The sequence below is a fragment of the Vespa mandarinia genome, chromosome 4, assembly GCF_050613455.1.
Source record: "Vespa mandarinia isolate Hongniang chromosome 4, ASM5061345v1, whole genome shotgun sequence".
NCBI lineage: Eukaryota > Metazoa > Arthropoda > Insecta > Hymenoptera > Vespidae > Vespa > Vespa mandarinia.
In genome coordinates this window covers 1,920,001-1,942,500 of record NC_140813.1, presented here as the reverse complement: position 1 = coordinate 1,942,500, position 22,500 = coordinate 1,920,001, and the positions used below count along the sequence as shown (strand labels likewise).

Here is a 22,500-nt window from a genome sequence, read left to right as displayed (position 1 = left end):
TTTTTCTATCTTCTTTTTTTTTTTTCTTTTTAATCGAATATGCCCCGATTAAATTATTCTAACGATCATTTTAATGTTATATCATCGAATGTTAAAAAAAGAAAAAAAAAGATCGACGTGATAGATGACGAGCTGTGTTCACGTATGTCGGCTTCCAAATTAGCCCAATTTTATCCGAATAACAAAAATTCATGTTGTATTAATTCATATATATATATATATATATATATATATATATATATATATATATATATCCTGTAAATAATGAAACTCTTATCGCATGTATTTATATACGTATTTATATACCCACCTATTAATGAATAAAATAAAAATTCAATGATTACTAATACCCGACTTACCCGGTCAAATATTGACAAGAGAAAACTGCAACAGAAAAATAACTGGTGAAGGATATTTTGGAAAATAAATGGAAACGGACATTAGGCATTGGATAAATGGAAATGAAACTATAAAAAAACAAAGAGAAGAAAACCAAAAAAAATAATCTTGCGATAGTACAGTTTTATTTTAGACTAGAACGGAATAAAAGTAATATAATAATAATAATAATAATAATAATAATAATAATAATAATAATAATAATAATAATAATAATAATAATAATAATAATAATAATAATAATTAATGATATAAAATAATAATAATAATAATAATAATATAATAATAATAATATAATAATAATAAACTATATACATAAATGTAGTAAAAGTGCTGAAAGGGGGGGTGGGACCGACATACATAACATAGCGCGTCTATACACGTTTGCATGAGTATGAACACGGGCGTATATTCTCGCGTCTCTCGGTGTCTCGATATCAGCAAAAGAAAAAGCGAAAAGCTGAGCCACACCCTCGTCGACAACGTGTATGAGTGAGAGAAGTCAAAAAAAAAATTTGAGAGATATAAATATATATATATGTATATATATATATATATATATATATATGTGTATGTGTGTATATGTTTATATATCTTTCAAATATATATGAATACATATGAATATATGTATACATATATATATATATATATATATATATATATATATACATATATATTTCAATATATCTGTATATATTTATGTATTTATATATATATATATAGATGTTATATATATATATATATATATATATATATATATATTATGCTTATATATATATATATATATATTTATATAGAGAGAATGAAAGAGAAAAGAAAATGGACGTATAACGTCGACCGCCGACGTCAAGGTCGAGAGATACTCTCGTTCCTCTTCTGGAGGTGTTCCGCGTAGGTCGCGTGGGCAGGCCAGAGAGAGAGAGAAAGAGAGAGAGAGAGAGAGAGAGAGAGAGAGAGAGAGAGAGAGAGAGAAAGAGAGAGAGAGAGAAAGAGCGACAGATAGGAAGAGAAAAAGAGAAAGAGTGACTATCACAAAGGAAACTCATAAATAACTAACACGTAAAACGATAATAATATTAAGAACGTTTTCGAGGCGGTATATTTAAGTGAGAAAAACAGCATACGAGACGCATGTAGTAAGTATGTATATATATATATATATATATATATATATATATATATATATATATACGTATGTTGTGATGCGACGGACCTGTAAAAAAAAGAAAAAAAAAAAGAAAAAAAAATAGAAAAAGAAGAAAAAAAAAATTTTTTTTCTTTTTAATTTAAAAAAAAAGAAAAAAAGAAAAAAAAATGAAAGGAAAATTGATAGCAGATAAGAACGAATGAGAAGAGAAAAATAGGAAAGAATAAAAAACAAAAAAAAAGAAATAGAAAAAGTATCGCATGATCTGAAAAGAAAAAAAATTTCACGGGATAAGGATACTTCATTTCATTTTTTCCACAATCTCGCAAGCGCGCAATTGCATTATTCTTGCATTATTATTCCTCGCTCATTGTTCCTTCTACACACTCTCTTTTCTTTTTTTTTTTCTTCCCCCCCACTTTTGTCTCTCGTTTCCATGTAAAAGCAAATATTCATAATTAAATAAAATATAAAAATGGTAGCTTTATTAGTCCATTACGAGAGCTTCGACTCGAGGACCTGCGAGGTATTTACAAAGATCAATAATCGACATGTCTGTTATAAAATGAAAAAGAATGTGAAGAGTGAGAGAGAGAGAGAGAGAAGAAAAAAAAAAGAAAAAAAGAGAAAAAGAATAAAAAAAGAGGAAAAAGAGAAAAAAGAGAGAAAGAAAAATAGAAGTTTTGAACTCTTGACTCGAGAAGAAAAGAGAAGAGGAAAAAAGAAAAAAGCTAAAAAGGGAAAAAAGAAAAAAGAAAAAAAAAAGAAAAAGGAAGAACGAGACAACGAAGTAGACGCAATCTGTCTTTCTTTTCGAAATATAATAAGATCTAATCGCGTATCGCGAATGTCAACGACGACAACTACGATGTCGAGTCGAAAGAATCAAGGTGTAAGAGATATGAAAATATAGGGTATGTATGTATATATGTAATATGACGATGACGGCAATGACGAGATATGACGATGATATTCACGCTAACTCTAAGACAGAAAATAAAGGCAATTATATTCTACGTTCTTTCTTGGGTAAATTGTGTGTGTGTGTGTGTGTTTTTTTTTATACTATACCTAATAACGAACGAAAATATTTCGAGTAATAGCTGTTCGAAACATATTATTTTATGATCCCATTATCAAAAACGTAATAATAATAATAATAATAATAATAATAATAATAATAATAATAATAATAATAATAATAATAATAATAATAATAATAATAATAATAATAATATAATAATAATATAATATACTATAATAATAATAATAATAATAATAATAATAATAATAATAATAATAATAATAATAATAATAATAATAATAATAATAATAATAATAAAAGTCGCCTAATGTGATTTGCAGCAGGTTAGTCTTTTAACTGTACATTCAACTCAGACGCGAGACATTCTCGGACTACAACGATCGAAATTGTTTTCAAAATTGGATTATTTCATAATATCTATAATCATCAATGCATTCTCTCCTCTTCTCTAGCACACTTTTGTCTCTCTTACTCCCTCCCTTTCATACCTCTCTTAACGCTAGTATAGTCATCTGATAGGAACTTTCAGTATTGCCTAGCTTTCTGGATATATTATTTTCGTACTATAAATATATATATATATATAAAAAAATTCCTCGACATTTTATATATATATATATATGTATATGTATGTATGTATGTATGTATGTATATATAAAACACCTGTTAGTTTAGGGGCCCCCTAGATTATCACACGGGCCGAGTAGTGAGTTTTCTACAGTTTTCTACATAATATGTATGTATGGGGATACGCGCGATACTACGCGATAAGCTTATAACTTTCGACGCGTAATAATCGTTCATCAATACGAAATTCGAAATTCGATTGATGATATCGTGAAAATCGACGATAAAAAAGAAAAGGTATATTTATAATAACGAAAATTCGAGAATTTTAGCACTTTTCTTTTTCTTCTTTTCTTTTCGTCTTTTCGGGACAAAAATCAATACGTACGCGGTACATTGATTCGAAAAAATTACGAGCTAATCGATCGAATTTCGAGGATCGCAGATTAAAAGAGAAAGGATGATAAAAATGATAATAATAATAATAATAATAGTAATAATAAAAAAAAAAAAAAAAAAAAAAAAAAATTAGAAAGAAGTAAAGGGAAAATAGTATCGCGCGCGATATAGGATCACTTAGGAGTCTAAGAGGTCAGCCAGACACTCACCGGCCGTGGTGGTAGCTGTGCTGGCCGCAGCGGCCGCCGGATGTTGCTGCTGCTGCGGCTGGAACATCGCCGTGGGATGAAGGAACAAAGATCCATACATCATGTTTTCATCGGACTGTTGCTGTTGGGCAGATTGCTGCTGCTGCTGCTGTTGTTGTTGCTGTTGCTGCTGCTGCTGCTGCTGCTGTTGTTGTTGTTGTTGTTGTTGTTGTTGCTGCTGTTGCTGCTGGGCAGGTTGTTGCTGATTGGTCACAATGAGAGGAGAGTTAGGAATGGTCGCGCTAGCACAGACCGGTTGCGCGGTAATCGGTGCACCAGGTGTAGGAGGTACCAGACTACCCTCTTCAACGGCCACGCGAACCGAGTCGATGTGCCGTCGTGAGAAGACGTGCTCCTGAAGAGGTGATTTCGGTGAGTACCGGACGGAGCAAAGCCTGCACTCGTCCGGTCCGGTCGGACCGCGATGTGGTTGAACGGCTGAGCCCTCGGCCGGTAACCCAGCCGCGAGCCTGGCCTTCTTTTCCTTGGCACGCGCGTTCTGGAACCAGACCTGCAACTCGTCTCCATTAGTCCGTAAGCCAGGCCTAAGTTTGATCCTGTAGTTAAGGATAAGACGAAAGTTCGTGCTAATTCACGTGTTCGAGGTTGTTGGGCTCACCTGGACGACACGTTTCGGTAGGCCTATCTCGCGCCCGAGCATCTCGCACTCGGCCATAGTTGGCGTCTTGTAGTCCGAGAAGAGCGATTTCATCACCTTCACTTGCGTCGCCGACATCTGCGTTCTGTATCTCTTGCCAGCGGATTGTCCGGTGGCCCCAGCGGTTATACTTGTGTTCCCGCTAGCAGCAGGACTGACCGTGGTACCGGCGTTAACTCCAGTCGCCGGTCCTTGCCTCGAACTTTGAGTGCTCGATGCCGGACTCGCTGGTCCACTCTCGTCGTCCAAGAATTCAGTTGTTTCGCTCATACTATCGTCATCACCACAAATACTACGTTCCGAAAGATCGGTCAGCGGACCGCAATCGCTACCACCCCGGAAGTGGCCACTGTGTTGCTCCTCTAAGAGATTGCTCAGACCACCGAGACTTAGTTTCACCGGACGACTCAAATCGACCGGTTTGCTCAGATCCAATGGCGATTCACCGATATTAACACCGCTTTGATGGTTCGATGATTCCTGTTTGCCGTTGCTAGCGTGAGCCTGAAGCTCGCTGATGTATCGTTTCATTGATTCCTCGTAATATTTCTTCAGTGAAGCTTCCATATCCGTGTTGAAAGGCGGAAAGAGTGGTGGCATCATATTCGGCGTGCTGGGATTCGATGGTGCGGATTCCATCGATAACTCCTCGTCAGGTATGTTGTCAATGTTTACTTCCCCACGTGCTACTTGATCCGCGTGTTTACTGCTCAGATGTGACTCCAATGCGGATTTTACCTTGAATAACGCCGGGCAGAATGGGCATCGTTTATTTATCACCTGACTGTGTGCACGAAATTGACCTTTGCGCTCGCGAGCACGCGTATTTTGAAACCACACTTGTACAACACGCTTCTTCAGTCCTACCTCTCGTGCGATCGTCTCCAACATCTTTCTCGATGGATTCGACTCAATTTGATACTTTTGATAAAGGTAATCCAATTGTTCGGGTAATATTGTTGTCCTCAAACGTTTGTCTTTCGGTTGTTCGCTATGTTCCGAATTCGAACGCGCATCTGTACCCGAGGTATCATCGAAGTCTTCGTATTTCCTCTTTCTGTCTTGCATCATAGCGATCAAAGGATGAGGAGAATCCGTTGCGGCTCCGGAGGTAGCGTTCAGTGCTTGCTGTTGTAGAATTCCGAATGGAGAGTCTGGCGGATAGGCCGGTGGGAATAGGGACGGGTTCATGATATGTACTAGCTGATGTTCGCGCCAAAGTTCAAATCGACCGAACATCAAGTTGCATTTGTCGCACTGAAAGCTACCTTCCTTGGATTCAGTTTGTGGCTGCTGTTGTTGTTGCTGTTGTTGTTGCTGTTGTTGCTGTTGCTGCGATTGCTGTTGAGACTGTTGATGTTGTTGGGACAACGTTTGTTGCTGATGATGGGGAGAGGCCGTTGCATTCAACGGTTGTTGCAATTGTTCCGTAAGAGCAGGCGTAGTCGGTGGATTGTTGGTGACAGCATTGGTGGTAGTAGTTGTGGAACTGCTGTTACTATCCTCTGAACTTAAAACAGCAGCGACTTGAGCTGCCGCAGCTTGAGCTTGAGCGCTACGCTTTGCGTCTTCCTCTTTAAAACAATGTGTTTTTTGATGACGAATAAGTTCGTAATATCTTTGGAACACCAAGAGGCATTTCTTACACTGATAATTCAATCCCGGTGTTCTTTGAAATCTTCCAGATCCGTCGTCACCCTCACGTCCACCAGGTGTCACGGGTTCCGCGGCCGGTTGATTTTCATACACTTTCCGTGCTTTCTGTCTAGCATTCTGGAACCAAACGACTATTACTCGCGGACTGAGTCCAAGTAATTTGCTTAGATATTCCAAATCGTCGTCTTTGGGATAAGCATTGTTCTCGAAGAATTCTTGTAAAACTTTGATTTGATAGTCGGTGAATCTAGTTCGATTTGCACGTTTTCCTGAACTACCGCCTGATGAATTACTACCGTTGCTGTTACCTCCGAAGGAATAATCCGTCGGTCCACGTCCAGGACTTAATGATCTCTGCGGTGTCAACGCCATGGCAGCGATCGCACTTGGTACGACTCCTCCACCGCCTGGCGTAGGACTTGCAAAATTCTGTGGTGTTAGTTTTGGCGGTAACATTGGTGTGCTCGGTGCAGTGGTGGTCGAAGGAGTATGAGATGAAACATCGTGATGGATACCTGAAAATACTGAACTCATACTGAGAGCCGGAGAATGTGGTCGCGATTGTTGCCCACCGGAACTACCAGGTGAATGATGTTGTTCTTCCTGATGCGATTGTTGCGATTGTTGGGACTGTTGATGACATTGCGGCTGATCTAGCGCCTCTTGTTTTATTTCCGTAGTCTGTGAGTTACAGACCGTGGCCATTGACGGTGGTGGTGTCGTTTGCTTATTCGGGCTTTTATCGTCCGACGAGCTACCTCCCGATACGCTCGAATTTAATGGAGTAACTTTAGCCTCTCCAGTTTTCTCATACTCCTCCAGATTCAATGTGGTACTCGGTGGATTGTTAAAATTATACGGGCTATCTTTGTTACGTTGTCTTTCTTTAAATAACGTATTGCGGAACCAATGCTTTATGACTTTAGGTGGTAAGCCACTCTGTGCTGCCATGTCTAAAATTTGTTCTTCACCGGGGGAGTTATTGATGTCAAAGTGTGCTCTCAAGATCTTTAGTTGTTCGTCCGTTATACGCGTACGTGCTCGTTTCTGCGAAGCTGCTGCATTTGCCTGTGGAATGGACAGAACCATACGCGATTGCAGAATGGATAATTTCTAATGTTTGACTTTTTAAGTCGAATCATTTAAAAAATTCAATTGCTGATAAGAATTTAAATGCAATCTATGAACGTGCACTGAACATAAAACTAATGGCAAGTAATGGCTATGCTCGAATAAAATAAAAAATAGTTTACATGCTAAATTAAGGAACGTTCCTTGAAAGTATCTCTTACCGCAGCTGCTTGCTGCTGTTGCAAGGCAAGATGTTGTTTCGCAAGTAAATCAGCTTGAGCATTTATAGGAGGATAAGCCGCGGCTGCTCCATCATACGGAGGTGGTGGTAACATCATTGGAACCAAAGGTGGTTGGAGATTCATTGCTGCCAAAGCTGGTACATTTAGTCCCAGAGGTAATCCCATCATACCCATCATTAGACCCGGATATTGTTGCAATTGTTGCTGTAGTTGAGACGCTGCCATTGCATTCAAGGCAGCTTGCATTTCAGACACCTGCTGAGCCAATGTTAACTGAGCATGTTGCTGTTGCTGTTGTTGTTGCTGCTGCTGCTGCTGTTGCTGTTGCTGCTGTTGTTGCTGCTGCTGTTGTTGTTGCTGCTGTTGCGGTATAGTATGTTGGTGTTGTGGATTAGTAGGTAGAACCGTAGGTGTAATAGAATCGGTGCTCGATACTGGAGTATTGCTCAAGACAGGCGTTGTTGCCGGAGTGGTAGACGTTGCTTCCGGTGTTCTGGTAATACGTTCTTTGATCTCTAAGCTGTCCTCCTTTTCTTTTTCACGTTGTTCTTTATCAGAGCTCATGTCCTGTGGCTGACCCGCTGCTGGTGTAGAACTTCTAGGTGCCGTCGTTGTAGAAGACGATGTTGCAGCTGTCACTACGACGCTTTTCTTTTCATATTCACACTTAAATTGTTGAGCGTACTTCTCAAGGAACTCACGCGGCACTAAATCTCGATGAACTTCTTCACAGTGAGCTTTTAGCACCCAAACACTACTGAACTCCTTGTTACAATGCTGACAAGTACTTCTAGTTAACTCGGGGATAACGTCTTCGTCTGTATGTTCTTCAACTTCTTCTTCTCTTTCCTGTGCAGCCTGAGCAGCAAGCGCTTGCTTCTGTTGCTCCTGCTTTTGTTGTTCTTGCTGAGCTTGAAGGGCTGCTGCGGCTTCCTCTTCCTTCCTTTGACGTCTTTGATGATTTTCATTGAATTGCATCACGAGATCGAAACCGAAACTCTCCAGAAGATGTTTGTACATTTGTGAAGTTTTGTGACGTGGCTGAGCTAAAAGCTCTTGAGCAGTCTGAGACGAGTGTTGCGTCACCTGCTGCAAATGTTGATGAGGTCCTGGTGTCGTGGACGTAGGTGGTGGCGTTTTAGCAGGACCGGTAGAAGCTAATTGTTGCGAAGCTGCTAATTGTTGGAACAATGCCAATGGATTGCTGAAGATACAATACAATTGTTGATGAGTAGAAAGTTGTTCTTGATTTACGAAAAGAGCGCTGCAACGAGGACAAGAGAGCATCGTACCGGCATTACTGGTATTGGTGTTGCACGGTGGACTATTGGGACTCGAAGGTGGTGGTTGTTCGATTAACGGACGAGCAAGATCTAGTTGTCCGCTTGCAGCAAGATCCGGTAGCTTGCTCGCACGAGTCTGATGCAAAACACTTCTCATGTGAATGTCCAATGTACTGCCTTGGGAATAAGCGACCTTACATATGTTACATTTGTACGGCTTTTTATCCTGATCTTGTTGGGAGTCCGGGGACTCTGTTGGACTAGCCGGCGGTACGACGGAGATTAAGGTATTATTGTTCCCTTGTTCTTGCATAGCTCGTTTTAATTTATGCAAATGGCTGACGCTATTGTAATGTACCAAAAGTATATTCTTCTGCGTGAAACTTTCCTTGCAAACGTCGCACTTGTACGGCCTATTGGGATCTAAATACTTTTCCATGGGATATGACATTTTTTCACCTTTGCGATGCAACAAGGTCTTGTTGTGCCCCGTTAAATAACTTTGCCTTGTAAATGCTACTTTACACCGATGACACTTAAATTTCCTTCCGGGATCGTGATAGGAATCCTCGGCGACAGGTTGACTGTTAAGATAATCCTCCAAAAGACGTTGTTCCTTGTGTAACGGAGAGGAATCGCTTGCATCGCTTTCCTCCTCGTCGCCTCTACCTCCATCATCTTCAGCGTTCTGTTCGCCGATCAGGCCACCCTGCCTCCTTATAGCTTCCTCGGTCAAGGCTTGTAGTAACGGATGTGCATGAAGCAAACTCTGTTTGTATTGAGCGAGCTCGTCCTCGTGTAGATCAGCATGTGCAGACTCGAGATGTCTTTGCAACGCTTGAACCGATCGAAAGGATCTAGCACATAGCGCGCACTTGGTAGCATCTCTTATCGCATGATATTGAGAATGTTGTTGAAGTTTCTCCAATGTCTTGAAAGCCAAACTACATTGTCCACATCTGTACTTGTATACATGCTTTTCGCTTACCGCAAGGGTCGGGGTGCTAGCTGGATGAGCTTCTCTATGATGTTGCTGAAGTTCCTCGAGGGATCGGCACACTCGACCGCATACAGTACACCGAGCTATTTCCTCGACTTCCTCGTTTCCACCAGAACGTTCGTTTGTATCTTCTTCTTGGTGCAATTTGCTCGTCGTCGAAGGTGAAGTCGGTGTTGTCACCGCTGGCGTTGAACTACTTCGCGGATTGTTATTCAACCAATGACTCTGATCCACTAAAAGTAGCAATCTCTGGAGACCATCGGCATTTACCGAGTGTATTTGCATTACGTGTTTCTCCAAGGCAGCGCGTTCCCTGAAGCCGTCTTGGCATAGCGGGCACAACAATTCAGGTGGGGGTTCCTCCTTTACTACCTCAGCCTTGTCTTCTGAGTCTTGAACGTGTGCCACTTGCAAATGTTGCTTTAATTCCTCTCGCGATGTCGGCTGATACGTGCAATACGGACAATTTATTTCCTCCTGTTCATTCTCCGCCTCTCCTTCCACTTCTTGATCATTTTCCGGTTCTTGTTTAACTTCGCTACCACAGTCGCTGCCTTCGTCTCGTCGTTCTGAAAATATCATAAAGAAAAAAAACAAACATTTTCGATTTTTTCGATATATTAAAAAAATATCATTCGTTGGAGTATTAAACGTAATATCATTGATCGAACAATATTATAAACGAGCAATTATATAAATATCTGAACAATCCGCGAAATTAACGTGCTATTTCGATTTCCCATAAACGCGTGCTATCCCGCTCGATAATATCCACACGTAGAAAATGAAAATTCTCACGGGCACAGAGATAACGCATCCATTCGAACTTTCCAGCCGGTAAATATGTCTCTTTCACTTTGCAGAACGGAAAATTGAACTTCGGCATTAACCGTTTAATATCGAACGAGCGCGCAGGACAGCCATCCATTTTACGGTGATTCGTTTCCGGAGACATTAACTCGGTACGCGACGAGAGAAAGTAAATTATAGATAGTAAACTATGGCGGTGCTACGAAATAAAGTTCGTATTCAGTGTCACGTACGACTGCTTTTGTGGCGAGGCATATTTTCTACCTCTCATTAAAGTGATTACGCACATCGAAGAAGAAGGCGGCTCTTCTGGCGATTACCTTACTAGCCGACAATGAACGAACTATGCTATGTACTTAAAACGGTAGATATATGAGCATTAACATTTTTCTCTTTTTTTTTTTTACATCGTAATATTACATTTATTATATTCATTCGAACGACAACGATAACGAAAAGAGGAAACGAGAAAAACAAAAATATTTCGCTTTGACTTCGAACGGAGTTATGTCAAAGTTTAGAACGATGTGCATTTCCAGATGGTTCCTTAAATTTGTCTAACAATGACTTTACAATTTTAGTGCATTAATAATACTAAATTATCATCGATGACAGTTTGTACGAAGAAAGGGGAGAAAAGAGAGAGAGAGAGAGAGAGAGAGAGAGAGAGAGAGAGAGAAGAGGAAAGGACAAAAATAAAAAAGAAATATAAAGAGAGAAAAGGAAGAAAAGAGAAGAAGGAAGGAAGGAAGAAAGAAAAACAGAAATAAAAAAAGAAGAAAAATGAATTCAGCTATTTATCTCGTATCGTGTATTGTCCGAAACCGCATTTTTTACATCAGTTGGCGTCAGTTGTTACTTTGTAACGCGACTCAATGAAACGCGCGCGTGCTACTCGTATATTTATGTAAGTACAGGCCACCGATATATATAATAACATTGTGCGTTGCGCGTGTTATACGGGACACGCCACGGCCATATGCCGTACGAAATTACCGTAATCCTGATCTAATTACGAAATAATCGATAAGAGCATTGAATTCATTAAGGGCGTGATGCGTGTATATAACGGCACGTTAATTTTCATCGACAAACAAAATTTGATTTTTATCCTAATAAATAAAGTGAACTTTTTGAAATCTTTAACTTGAAGTAGAAGAAAGAAAAAAATAGTTCCATTGAATAACGTAAAAGAGAAATATCACCGCCATAGTATACTCATACAATATGCATTAACGCATGTACGTCAAAGAAATAGAATAGAAGCTTTAAACGGAGCGTAGGCCAAGGATAATATCTTCATTTATGATGCGGTACTTACCGTTGTTGGTACTCGGAGCATTAGGCGTCGTTGGCGTAGTTGGACTTGGTTGCTGCGTAGGTGGTACATCGGGATCGCTTACCACTTGGAATACATCACCTATGTCGGTGTGCGGCGTCTCGTTTCCTTGAATACCACTTCTACGATGAAGTTGGTGTAGTTGCTCCATTTGAAGATGTCTAAGAGATCGAACGTGCTGTAAGAGAGGTAACCTGTGCCTCGCGCTAAAACCGCAAAGAGCGCAATGATAGAGTTTCCCCGGTGATGGTATATTGGCACTGGCCTCTAAAAGATGACGAAGTAGGAGAGCTGCAGCTTCGTGCCTGGGCGATGCCGCGTGCAGAGCTAACTTGTGGGCACTGTTCGTATAATAATCACACGCATGACAACGCAATTGGGCTGCACTCGTAGGCGAAGCCAAATATTTTAGCTTCCATTCGTTTCGTGGACCACCCTCCTTCACGTGATTAACGTGTTGCAAACGTTGAAGATGTTTGTCGGTTTTACAATGAAGTTGAAAATTTGCTTTCAGATTGGTCTTGTAGGAACAAAGTTTACAGACGAAATGTCCGGCAACGAGTGCGAGTATTTCGCCCTCTCGAGTTCTCGTTCTATCGGCGGCTAAATGATGGCCGAGGGCCTCCAACGAGTCGGTTGCGAAATTGTTACAAACGCAACAGTGGTACAAGTGAGAAGGGTCCGGATCCGCCGGTTCTGGTGGTGGTTCCATGCTATCTGGGGAAAGGCCAACGTCTCCTGCGAGACCACCCATTGCACCCATACCTGCCATGCCACCCATCAGTTCTGGTGGAAGCTGCGGTGGTAATTGACCGCCCGTCATCATTTGAATTAAAAGAGCTTGATTGTAAGCCATGTCCGCTAATGCGGCTTCGGCATGTTGAGGCTTGTCCAAACCGCCGAGATGTAGTAACTGTTCCAGCTGCTGTTGATGCTGTTGTTGAGCCTGTTGATGATGATGCTGCGCTTGCTGATGATGAGACTGCAACGCCGAGAGCGTCTGCATGTGCTTCACGTTTTGCTGTAATACCAGCATGTTGTGCGTATGCTTTTCACTGGTCATGTGTATCCTGAGATTACGCGCGACGTTGGTCTCGTAGTTGCAAACGTCGCAGCGAAATGTAGGCTTAGGCTTTCCCTGGCTTCCAGCTTGACCGCTAAGATGCGGACTGTGATTTTGTTGATGATGAGGACTGCGCGTTGGCATCGGTGTGTCCTGAGAAGAAGACGGATTGTTCGTACCCGAAGCACCGCCACCGCCCTGTTGAAGTTCTTGCATATTGTTTAGATGCTTATCGCTCTGCATGTGTATACTCAAATTGCCCTTCGTCGTGGTCGAGTAATTACACACTTCGCATCTATACGGCTTGTATCCGCAAGTATACGTCTCGCCACGCGCTAGCCTAGGGTGAGGCTGACCAGCGATGCAATAGATACACGAGGTCTCGCTTTCCGGATGTTTCTCCTTCATATGAATTTCAAGAGTTTCTTGGTACTTGTAGTGCCAATTACATTTGGGACATTTTAAAGTTTTACATGAATTCCGACTATGAATACCGGCGAGTGGTCCACCTGGACCTGCTAGTCGACTACTGGCCAATATCAGTTCGCATTTAGGACACTCGACGCCACTCGGCCTACCTTGCATGTGTTCCGGACAAACGCCTATCGTTGTGCCGGTAAGAAAGTTTGGTGGCTGTTGCGTCAAGGCCGCATACGAGGAAGGTGAGCCCTTTGTGGATGTGGTTGGCGGTGGAGGTGACGTGTAATGCAATGCCGCGGCATCGGGTGCTTTTGCCCAAGACGCGGCACTCACTTGACCACCAGTCCACTGCTGTTGCTGTTGATGTGTCTGATGATTATAGATTGGATGATTCGAATGTGACGTAGGAGTACTGGGAGTGCTGGAGGACGGCCTCTGTATCGTTTGTTGTTGCTGAGGGCTGCTAGGTATGCCGGGGGTACTAGAAGGCGTACTCGTCGTCGTAGGCGCCTCGTGTTCCGTCGATTCGCTGCGTTGCTGTTGCTGCTGTTGATTTTGCGTTTGCGCCGGCGATGATTGGGCGCAGGTAGAGCTCGTAACTGGTTCGAGAAAGCTAACCAGCGGCTGTTTCCCCCTACCAACCGCCTGTATAATGGCGGACGCAGTCGAGTGCGAAAGTATCTGCCTCTCGTCTTCCATCAAATTTATTTGATGTTCGCCCTGGGCATGAGCGACGAAACTTTTAGCATAGCCGAAGCTGAGCTTGCAAATGAAACACATTAGGATGGGCTTTACGGGCACGGAAGCAGCCGGAGGTGGGGGCGCTGCCGGTGGAGGAGGAGGTTGCTTGCTACCTTCCGCACTCCTATAACTAATTACTCGATAACTATGCATAACAGGCAAATCCGGATTGTGTTGCTGCTGCGCCGATCTCTGTTGCTGTTGCTGTTGCTGTTGCTGTTGGTAAGCTTGATGAGCGTAGAGTCGCGACACGTAGTAGGCGCTAGCGATTTGAGGGAATACCAAAGAATGAGGAACGGAGACGCCACGACCGTCGACGATGCAGCCGTCCGGCAAAGAATCGTCCTCGCTGAGCTCGCTTTCGCCTTCTATGATGTAAGCCGAACCGTCCGGATTGTAAACTATCTTCCCGTCGAACTTCTCGACGTCCCCACCTGTCGGACTTGGACTAGGACTCGGAGCTTGTTGTTGCTGTTGCTGAGCTTGCGATTGCATTGTTATGGTAGTGGTCGTGGTCGTGGTGGTCGTGTCCGCGATGGGGGTAGGTGTCGGTATCGCGTCGCGAGTGCAGGGTTCTGTGCCCGAGGGTGGACTAGCCGTGCGGGGGTGGTGGGGCTGATGAAGGGCAGCCCCAGCAGCCGGGGGGGACCCGCCCCCTCGACCCCCCTCCTCCTCCGGGCTCATCTCCTGCTTTTGCTGCGCGTACGGGGAATTTTGGAAAGGCCCGCCGTGTTGCTGCTGTCGCTGATTCTGTTGTTGTTGTTGTTGTTGTTGTTGCTGCTGCTGCTGCTGCTGCTGCTGATGATGATGGGCCGCCACCAGCTGCTGATAGAGCTGATGTTGCCCGATCGCGCTTGACGCGTGTTGCTGAAGATGAGAGGGAGGAATGTTGTGATGTTGAAGGTGGTACTGGGGGGGATGGGGCTCACTGGAGGGCATCACCCCAAACGTGAGGCGAGCTCCAGCCTCACATCACCCACGGCGCCTGGGCCTACGTTTTTCAAACTTTCTCCTCCCTTCCTTTCCTCTCCGCTCCTTGAGCTTTCTGTTTCTCTCCTTCCTCCTACTGCTACCTGTCTCACCGCCTTTCCTTCTTTCTCCTCGCCGACAGACGCTTTCCTAGCTACCCCGACGCAACCCCAGGTCGTACCTGAAACATCGAAAGAACGTTTAGCTGAGATATTTCTCGGACTAACTTATTTGCTTATATTACCTTATGTATACGTTTTAACGTTAACCTGAACAAACGCGACAAATTTCGAGGACTTCTCATAAAAGATAACAGGGATTACGTTGAGAATCACAAGCTGGGCCTACAAAGAATAAATGCCGACAGAAGATTCTTTCTTGTATACGCGGATCTTACGACGGATACAAACATTTGCGGACTCAGCTGTATTTGCAACCTATCGAACGAGCTTATCTGTCGATTGGATATCGATGAGTTCCCTGTGACCCCCGAGAATAACGTTAGAACGGAATAACGAATAACGAAAAGGAGGTGGTTTCACGGAATGAATGCTCCTCTTGTGCGTGCTTAGATCAAAGGTCTCTCTCATTGTCCGCCTTCCACGCGTTCCTCTCTCTCTCTCTCTCTCTCTCTCTCTCTCTCTCTCTCTTTCTCTCTCTCTTTTTCTCTAACGTGCCTCGTAGAAAAGGTAACAAGAGCCCACCTTGTTCGCTACCGCAAACAAACGACAAGGCCACGCGACCGTAACAGTCACGAAGACTCTTTTTACCTCAACCCCATGAGATGATGACTCCTAAAACTGGTCGAATGAATGAGATGAAACATTACTTCAAACATTATTATCGTTCATTATTCCTGTCCCCGTAAGAGAGACCATGTGTTACCACACATAATCCAATCCTTAGTAGACGAATAACACGGGTCTTTGACCATTTGCAAGATTTAACGTATTATAAATGAAGATAGTGGGAGTATACTTTATGTTCAACATAAGGAGGAACGAAGAAGAAAGAAATGAGAAGAGAAGAAAGATGAAAAAAAAAAAGAAAAGAAAAAAAAACCAAGGAAAAAAAGAAAAAAACGAAAGAAAAAAAAAGAAAGAGAGAGAGACAGAGAGAGAGAGAAAGAGAGAGAGAGAGAGAGAGAAAAGAAGAAAGAAAGATCTTTCAACGGCGCTTCCCTCTTCCTTCCTTTTCATCCTTTGCCGTTGGCTAAAGGCACATATCGTTGGACATTATGGTAGAGACGCGTACGGCATTACGTCGACTCTTCTGTCCCTTCTTTCCCCCTTTCCCCCTTTTCCTCCTCCTCCTCCTCCTCCTCCTCCTACTCATCGGTCCATCATCACCACGGTTATAATTCCGCGGTGCAAACTCCATAATTCAGTGACCGTATCCCCGTGGCCATCGTTTTCACAAACGATACCATTTTTTATAATGACCAAGAAGGCCGATCGTTTTCCTTGTATTATCGGCGATCTTAAAAGGACGAACGGACCGACTTCACCTAGGCGAATTCTTCGTGCGCGGCCAAACGAAGAGAAAGAAAGAGGGAGATAAAGAGAGAGAGAGAGAGAGAGAGAGGGAGAGAGAGGGAAAAATTAATCGATGAAACCAAGTATTCCTCGTCCCTCTTTCTCTTTTTTTCTCTCAAAAAAAAAAATTCAACGGGTATAACGTAATGGATAAAAATCCAAATTAACATTTACTACAGATAGATACAGATATATACGTGTATATATATATATATATATATATATATATATATATATATATATATATATATATCTGGATTGTCGAATCGATATCACTATGATTTATCATTACTCTGTTTATCCCAAAAGCGTCAAAAAATTTTTTTCCTCTTTTTTCTATTCTAACATTTTCGTAGAAAAAAATTTCAGAAAGGAAGGAAAAAAGAGATGGATAGATAAATAAAGAGTGAGAGTGAGAGAGTGAGAGAGAAGGAGAGAGAGAGAGAGAGAGAGAGAGAGCGAAAGAGAGGGATAGAGAAAGCATATACGTAAAATGAGATTAGAAATACAATGCCCGTGCATGGGCTGGAAAAGAACAAACACAAAAGCATTGGACTTTGGGATTCGGGCATGTTGTGTAACCGAGAACATCTGCCAATCTGGTAACACCTGCCTCGTCTCTTCTATTTATTGTAGATTCGATAGAGAACGAACTTAGGCTTTTTCTTCCTTCCAAACTTTTTCTCTATCTCTCTCTCTCTCTTTCCCTCTCTCCCTCTCTTTTCTCTTATATCCTCGTTCCACGAAATAATTATTTCGTTTTGATCTATCCTAGACCTCTGTTTATCTTTTTCTCTATTGCATCTGATGCACTCGTTGAATAATAAATCTCACATGTTAGTTATTGATTAATGCATGTTCTCTCTCTCTATCTATCTATCTATCTATCTATCTATCTATCTCTCTCATCCTTTCTCCCCCTCTCTCCCTTTTTTTCACTGTTATGTTTGTCAAGTCATAGTCATATGAGAGGAAACATATCTAACTCGACATTTTCTTTTATCTTTTACAATATGCTTATATGAGTATTACGTGATCGATTAAAGAAATATTATATCGAATATATACATATATATATATATATATATATATATATATTTAATATACATATGTATATATATATAATATATTTATGTATAATATACATATATGTATGTACGGACATATAATTACACATTAGGATCGCAGTTATCTGCTTATTACAATGTTACCGCAGTTACTTTATAAGGTGCAGGTCAAATCGATTTATACCTTACGTAATAGCTTTGGTTGGCCATTCGTAATATTGCTAACAGTGTTGCTAAACTGTAAAATGATCGGAGTAAAGGATATTTTAAGGAAGAGTATGGAGTAAGAGGAAGAGGATAGTAGGTAATGGTAGGGGCCGAGGAGGTTGGGGTGGGGGGGCGAAGGGGGAGGGGGCGGGTGGAATTAGAGTGAGGGACTTAAAAAGAGAGAAAAGTAAATATATGGGTCTATAGAAAAATTGTAAGATTAAAGATTCAGAAGATTAAAACGAGTGTCAGAATGGTATCCTGTTCCTTCTTTTCGTCATATTTATCTTTCTTCTTTTTCTTTATCTCTCTGTTCCTTTTTTCTTATATCTCACGTACAAAGGAAAAGACAGACGGCATCGATGATGCATAATTATCAAATTTGGTAGAAAGTACGACGCAGGTGGTGGCCGATAATTTGTAGGAAGGAGAGATAAAGAAAGACAGAAACAGAGACAGAGAGAGAGAGAGAGAGAGAGAGAGAAAAGACAAAGAGTACGAAGGATTGAAGGTCACCTTCAATTTTTCAATAAGATGACCGAATAAGAGAATAAGAAGAAGAAGAAGAAGCAGAAGAAGGAAGATATAGCTTTCGATGATGACGACTCTGACGATGATAATAATGATGATAATGACGACGAGGACAACGAGGACGAGAACGACGACGAGGATGAGAATGATGATAATGATAATGATAATGATGATGATGATGATGATGATGATGATGATGATGATCACGATAATGACGATGATGGGAGTTAAACATTCGGCGAACAACCGCGAGCCACTGTCCAGCTTTTGTTTGTCCTGTCGTTTCACCGGAAACCGAACCGATGGTTGTTGCTTATAGGAGGAATATATTTTCAACTCGGTGGCACGAAAGCTCCCTTTTGTGTGTTCTCTCACCGACGGCAAAGAGAAAAGAAAAAAAGACTTTGTACAGCCATGAGGGTTTTTCGGGGGCCCACATGACGACGATCGACGAATGGGCCCTCCTCCTCCTCCTCTTCTTCCTTCTCCTTCTCCTTCTCCTTCACCTTCACCTTCCCCATTTCGGTATTCGATGGTGCCATCGAAAAAGGTAAGAAACAGAGAGAGAGAGAAAGAGAGAGAGAGAGAGAAAAGGGAGAAAGAATAAAAAATAAAATTAAAACGTGATAAAAAAGATTATAAAAAAATGAGTAATAATAATAATAATAATAATAATAACAATAATATATATATATATATATATATATATATATATATATATATACGAAGAAAACATAAGAAATGCAAAATGCGAGACCGGAATTATGGACATCCAATTATCTCGTATGCGTCTCGTTATTTATTGAATATATATCGTGTGGCTGTTTATGTTACTCAGGCGAGTTCGCGTGTCGAACCGTGCAAAAGTGAGACGAATATGGTCAGGTAAGGGACCACGCGAACAAATTCGGACTCGTCCAACCCTAAAGACGTTCTACAGGAGAACCGGAAGCGGAAGACCGATCTGTTTCTGATACATCGAAAGTATGTCTCCTCGAATACAAACTGTACTCTACATTTTATATCTCACGGTAAGAAAGATTATTGTAATGTTTCGTGACACGTGGCCTCCTCCCTCCCCTCCCCTCCTCTCCTCTCTCTCTCTTTCTCTCTCTTTCTCTTTCTCTCTCATAATATTATTACACGTTTCGTTTGGTTTCGTTCGTTATCGTTTACCATTCTATTTTCTGACGTCGAATATCAATATCCGAGATTAACCATACGTCTGATATACAGAAAATTATTATTATTATTATTATTATTATTATTATTATTATTATTATTATTATTATTATTATTATTATTATTATTATTATTATTATTATTATTATTATTATTATTATTATTATTATTATTATTATTATTATTATTATTATTATTATTATTATTATTATTATTATTATTATTATTATTATTATTATTATTATTATTATTATTATTATTATTATTATTCTTATTATCATTATTATCATTATTATTATTATTATTATTATTATTATTATTATTACTATTATTATTATTGTTATTATGTTTATTATCATAATTATTATTATTATTATTATTATTGTTATTATTATTATTATTATTAATATACTTTTGTATTCGATATAAATAAATATATACCATGGATATACATTTATGTATATAAGAGATGTATAAAGATTAGAGATTATTATTTCATTGTAGAATGATAAACGTGATTACGAAGAGTTTTACGATGTTACGTGACGTCAGTTGAGAGAATCCATGATCGATCGTGATCACTAAGATGGCGAGAAAACGTTATGGGAAGAAAGAAGGAAGATAGTAAGATGGTCTCTCTCTCTCTCTCCCTCTCTCTCTCTCTCTCTCGAGTTTCTCGTGGATCGCGAGCGAGTAATTTACGTGCAACATGAATCCACCGTAACGCTTAATCCTGCGGTGGAGCTGGCGATTATGAAGTTAGGGTCCGGTTAGGTGCCGAAGAGACGAGAAGAGAGCCTCTTTGTGATATCAATTAAGTATGATTTGCCCAGAACCGAAGAGGAACGTTGCTCCACGCGCTACCCTTCGATCATCTCTTTTCCTCCGTATATTTTCATCTCCCTCCTTCATACCTCTATATCCCTCTCGCTCTCACCCCTACCACCCAGTAATCCAAGGTTTAACTCATTCCCTTATAATTTCCTCCCAATGCACCGTGAGAAACTCGCCCGTAACGCTCACGCACATAGTACCAGAAAGGTCACACATTATTGGATCTCCGTCCAATCATCGTTCTTCCTGGACATCCGGTCTAGACGCTAGTTCGGAGATCGACCAAGCTTTTTAAATGATTATCAGGCTTGACTTTATATATATGTGTGTGTGTGTGTGTGTGTATTTTTTTTAATTTCGTATAATTAATTTTCATATAAATTAATCTGAAATATTAAAATCGATGATTGTATCGATCGCATAATAATTATCTGACCATTGAATAATATTTACTTAGCTTTTTACTCGTTAAATATGTTATCGAACGAGCACAGATTTAGAAAGGGATTAGAATCTATTGAGAGTGCAGGAGGAAGAAGAAGTAGTAAAAAAAAAAAAAAAAGAAAAAAAAATGGAAGAAAGGAAAAAGAAATGGAACAAAAAATAGCTCGAAATTAATAATTATACTCAAAACGGCATGGAGTTAACGACATTAATTTGAATTTCAAACGAGCCAAAGCTGGCAAAGAGGAAAATATTATTTTTAACGCGCTCGATACACGCGCTCTTCTCTTATAGTCGAAGTATAGTTACATATATAATACTAAACGGACAATGTTATGATCGTCGTCATCGTGATCGCCGTTGTCGTAGTCGTAATCGTCGTAGTCGTAGTAGTCGTCGTTGTATGGACGACGTTCATCCAAGGGCAAGAAATTCGTGACCGAATCTGATGTAGGCGTGCAAACTGTGCCCCGGTAGCAATGCGTTTTCAGTGTTGTAGGAAGTGCTGCCTTTTTTTTGACTACGTCGAACCTGTACCACCGTCGAACGTCGACGTCGACGACAACAACGACGAGGACGAGGACGAGGACTACGACTACGACAACGACGACGACTACGACGGCCAGCGTAGGGGTGGCTAATGACAAAATCAATGCGACATAATTAGACATGGCGGCTACCTACCTACCCAACTACCTACCTACCTACCGATCCATCGCGAGCTACCGTATTTCTCTATGTGCTGCTAGGGTTCTAACAGAAGGGAATTATTGTAAAAACATCCCTTAATGTGATCGATATGGCTTCGTTCGTAACCTCCTGCTCCATGTTGTAACGTTCGTAAAAAAAGATTTCCCTTCTTCGATCGAACGAATCAAGCATTCTTTCTTTTTATTCTTTCCTTCTTTCTTTCTTTCTTTCTTTTTTTCTTTTTTTCTTTTTTTCTTTCTTTCTTCGTTTTATTTGCAAAACGTAAAAAACGAACGAACGAACGAACGAACGAACGAACGAACATCCGACAGTTCGTTCATTTTTCTCTTTTCTCTTTTTCTTTTTTTTTCTTTTTCTGTTTTTTTTTTCCTTCTTTTTCTTTTTCTCTCTTCCTCTTTCTTTTTTCCTATCAATACATTTCCATCAATAAAACGTCAAGAATAATAATCACGTTGAAACTATAATCGAAAGGAGGATATCAGTGATTGAATTATTTCGATTGAAATTATTCGTGATTAAATTCGTCGTAAAACGGAAGTGACGAAAGAGGGATGATGAAGAGAACGTTGTAAAAAATTTGCGACATATCGTTCGTACAGATAGGGAAGTCGATATAGTGACAAAAGGGAGGAACAGAGAGAAAGAGAAAATGAAAAGAGAGAGAGAGAGAGAGAGAGAGAGAGAGAGAGAGAGAAAGAGAAAGAGAGAGAGCTTCGATTCCATAAGCTGCTCAGTAGAAACGACTTTACGACGTGTAGCGCTACGCCGAAGCTCTAATTATACCCACGAACAAAGGGCCACTCTATCCCAACGACGTACACGTAAGGTCGGAAAACATTGATGAGCGTGCTGTTGGCTATATACGTGCTCGACGACGATGGCCGTCGTAGCGACCTGAACCACATCGCCATTTGCTACACAATTCTCTTTCA

The 22,500-nt window shown here is 40.8% G+C and overlaps 1 protein-coding gene across 18 annotated transcripts in view; it reads right to left on the bottom strand.

Annotated features, from left to right (window-relative positions):
* The window catches only part of zfh2 (Zn finger homeodomain 2), a 408,385-nt gene that overhangs the window by 95,075 nt on the left and 290,810 nt on the right, over positions 1-22,500 (bottom strand). For all 18 annotated transcript variants that reach the window (XM_035878908.2, XM_085656317.1, XM_035878912.2 and 15 more), the window contains 4 exons: positions 11,847-15,238; positions 7,412-10,284; positions 4,425-7,187; positions 3,767-4,316 (listed from right to left, as the gene is read on the bottom strand). In XM_035878908.2, the coding sequence (XP_035734801.1) occupies positions 3,767-4,316; positions 4,425-7,187; positions 7,412-10,284; positions 11,847-15,027 (9,367 nt within the window). In that variant the 5' untranslated portion in view covers positions 15,028-15,238. The remainder of the gene's footprint in view (positions 1-3,766; positions 4,317-4,424; positions 7,188-7,411; positions 10,285-11,846; positions 15,239-22,500) is intronic.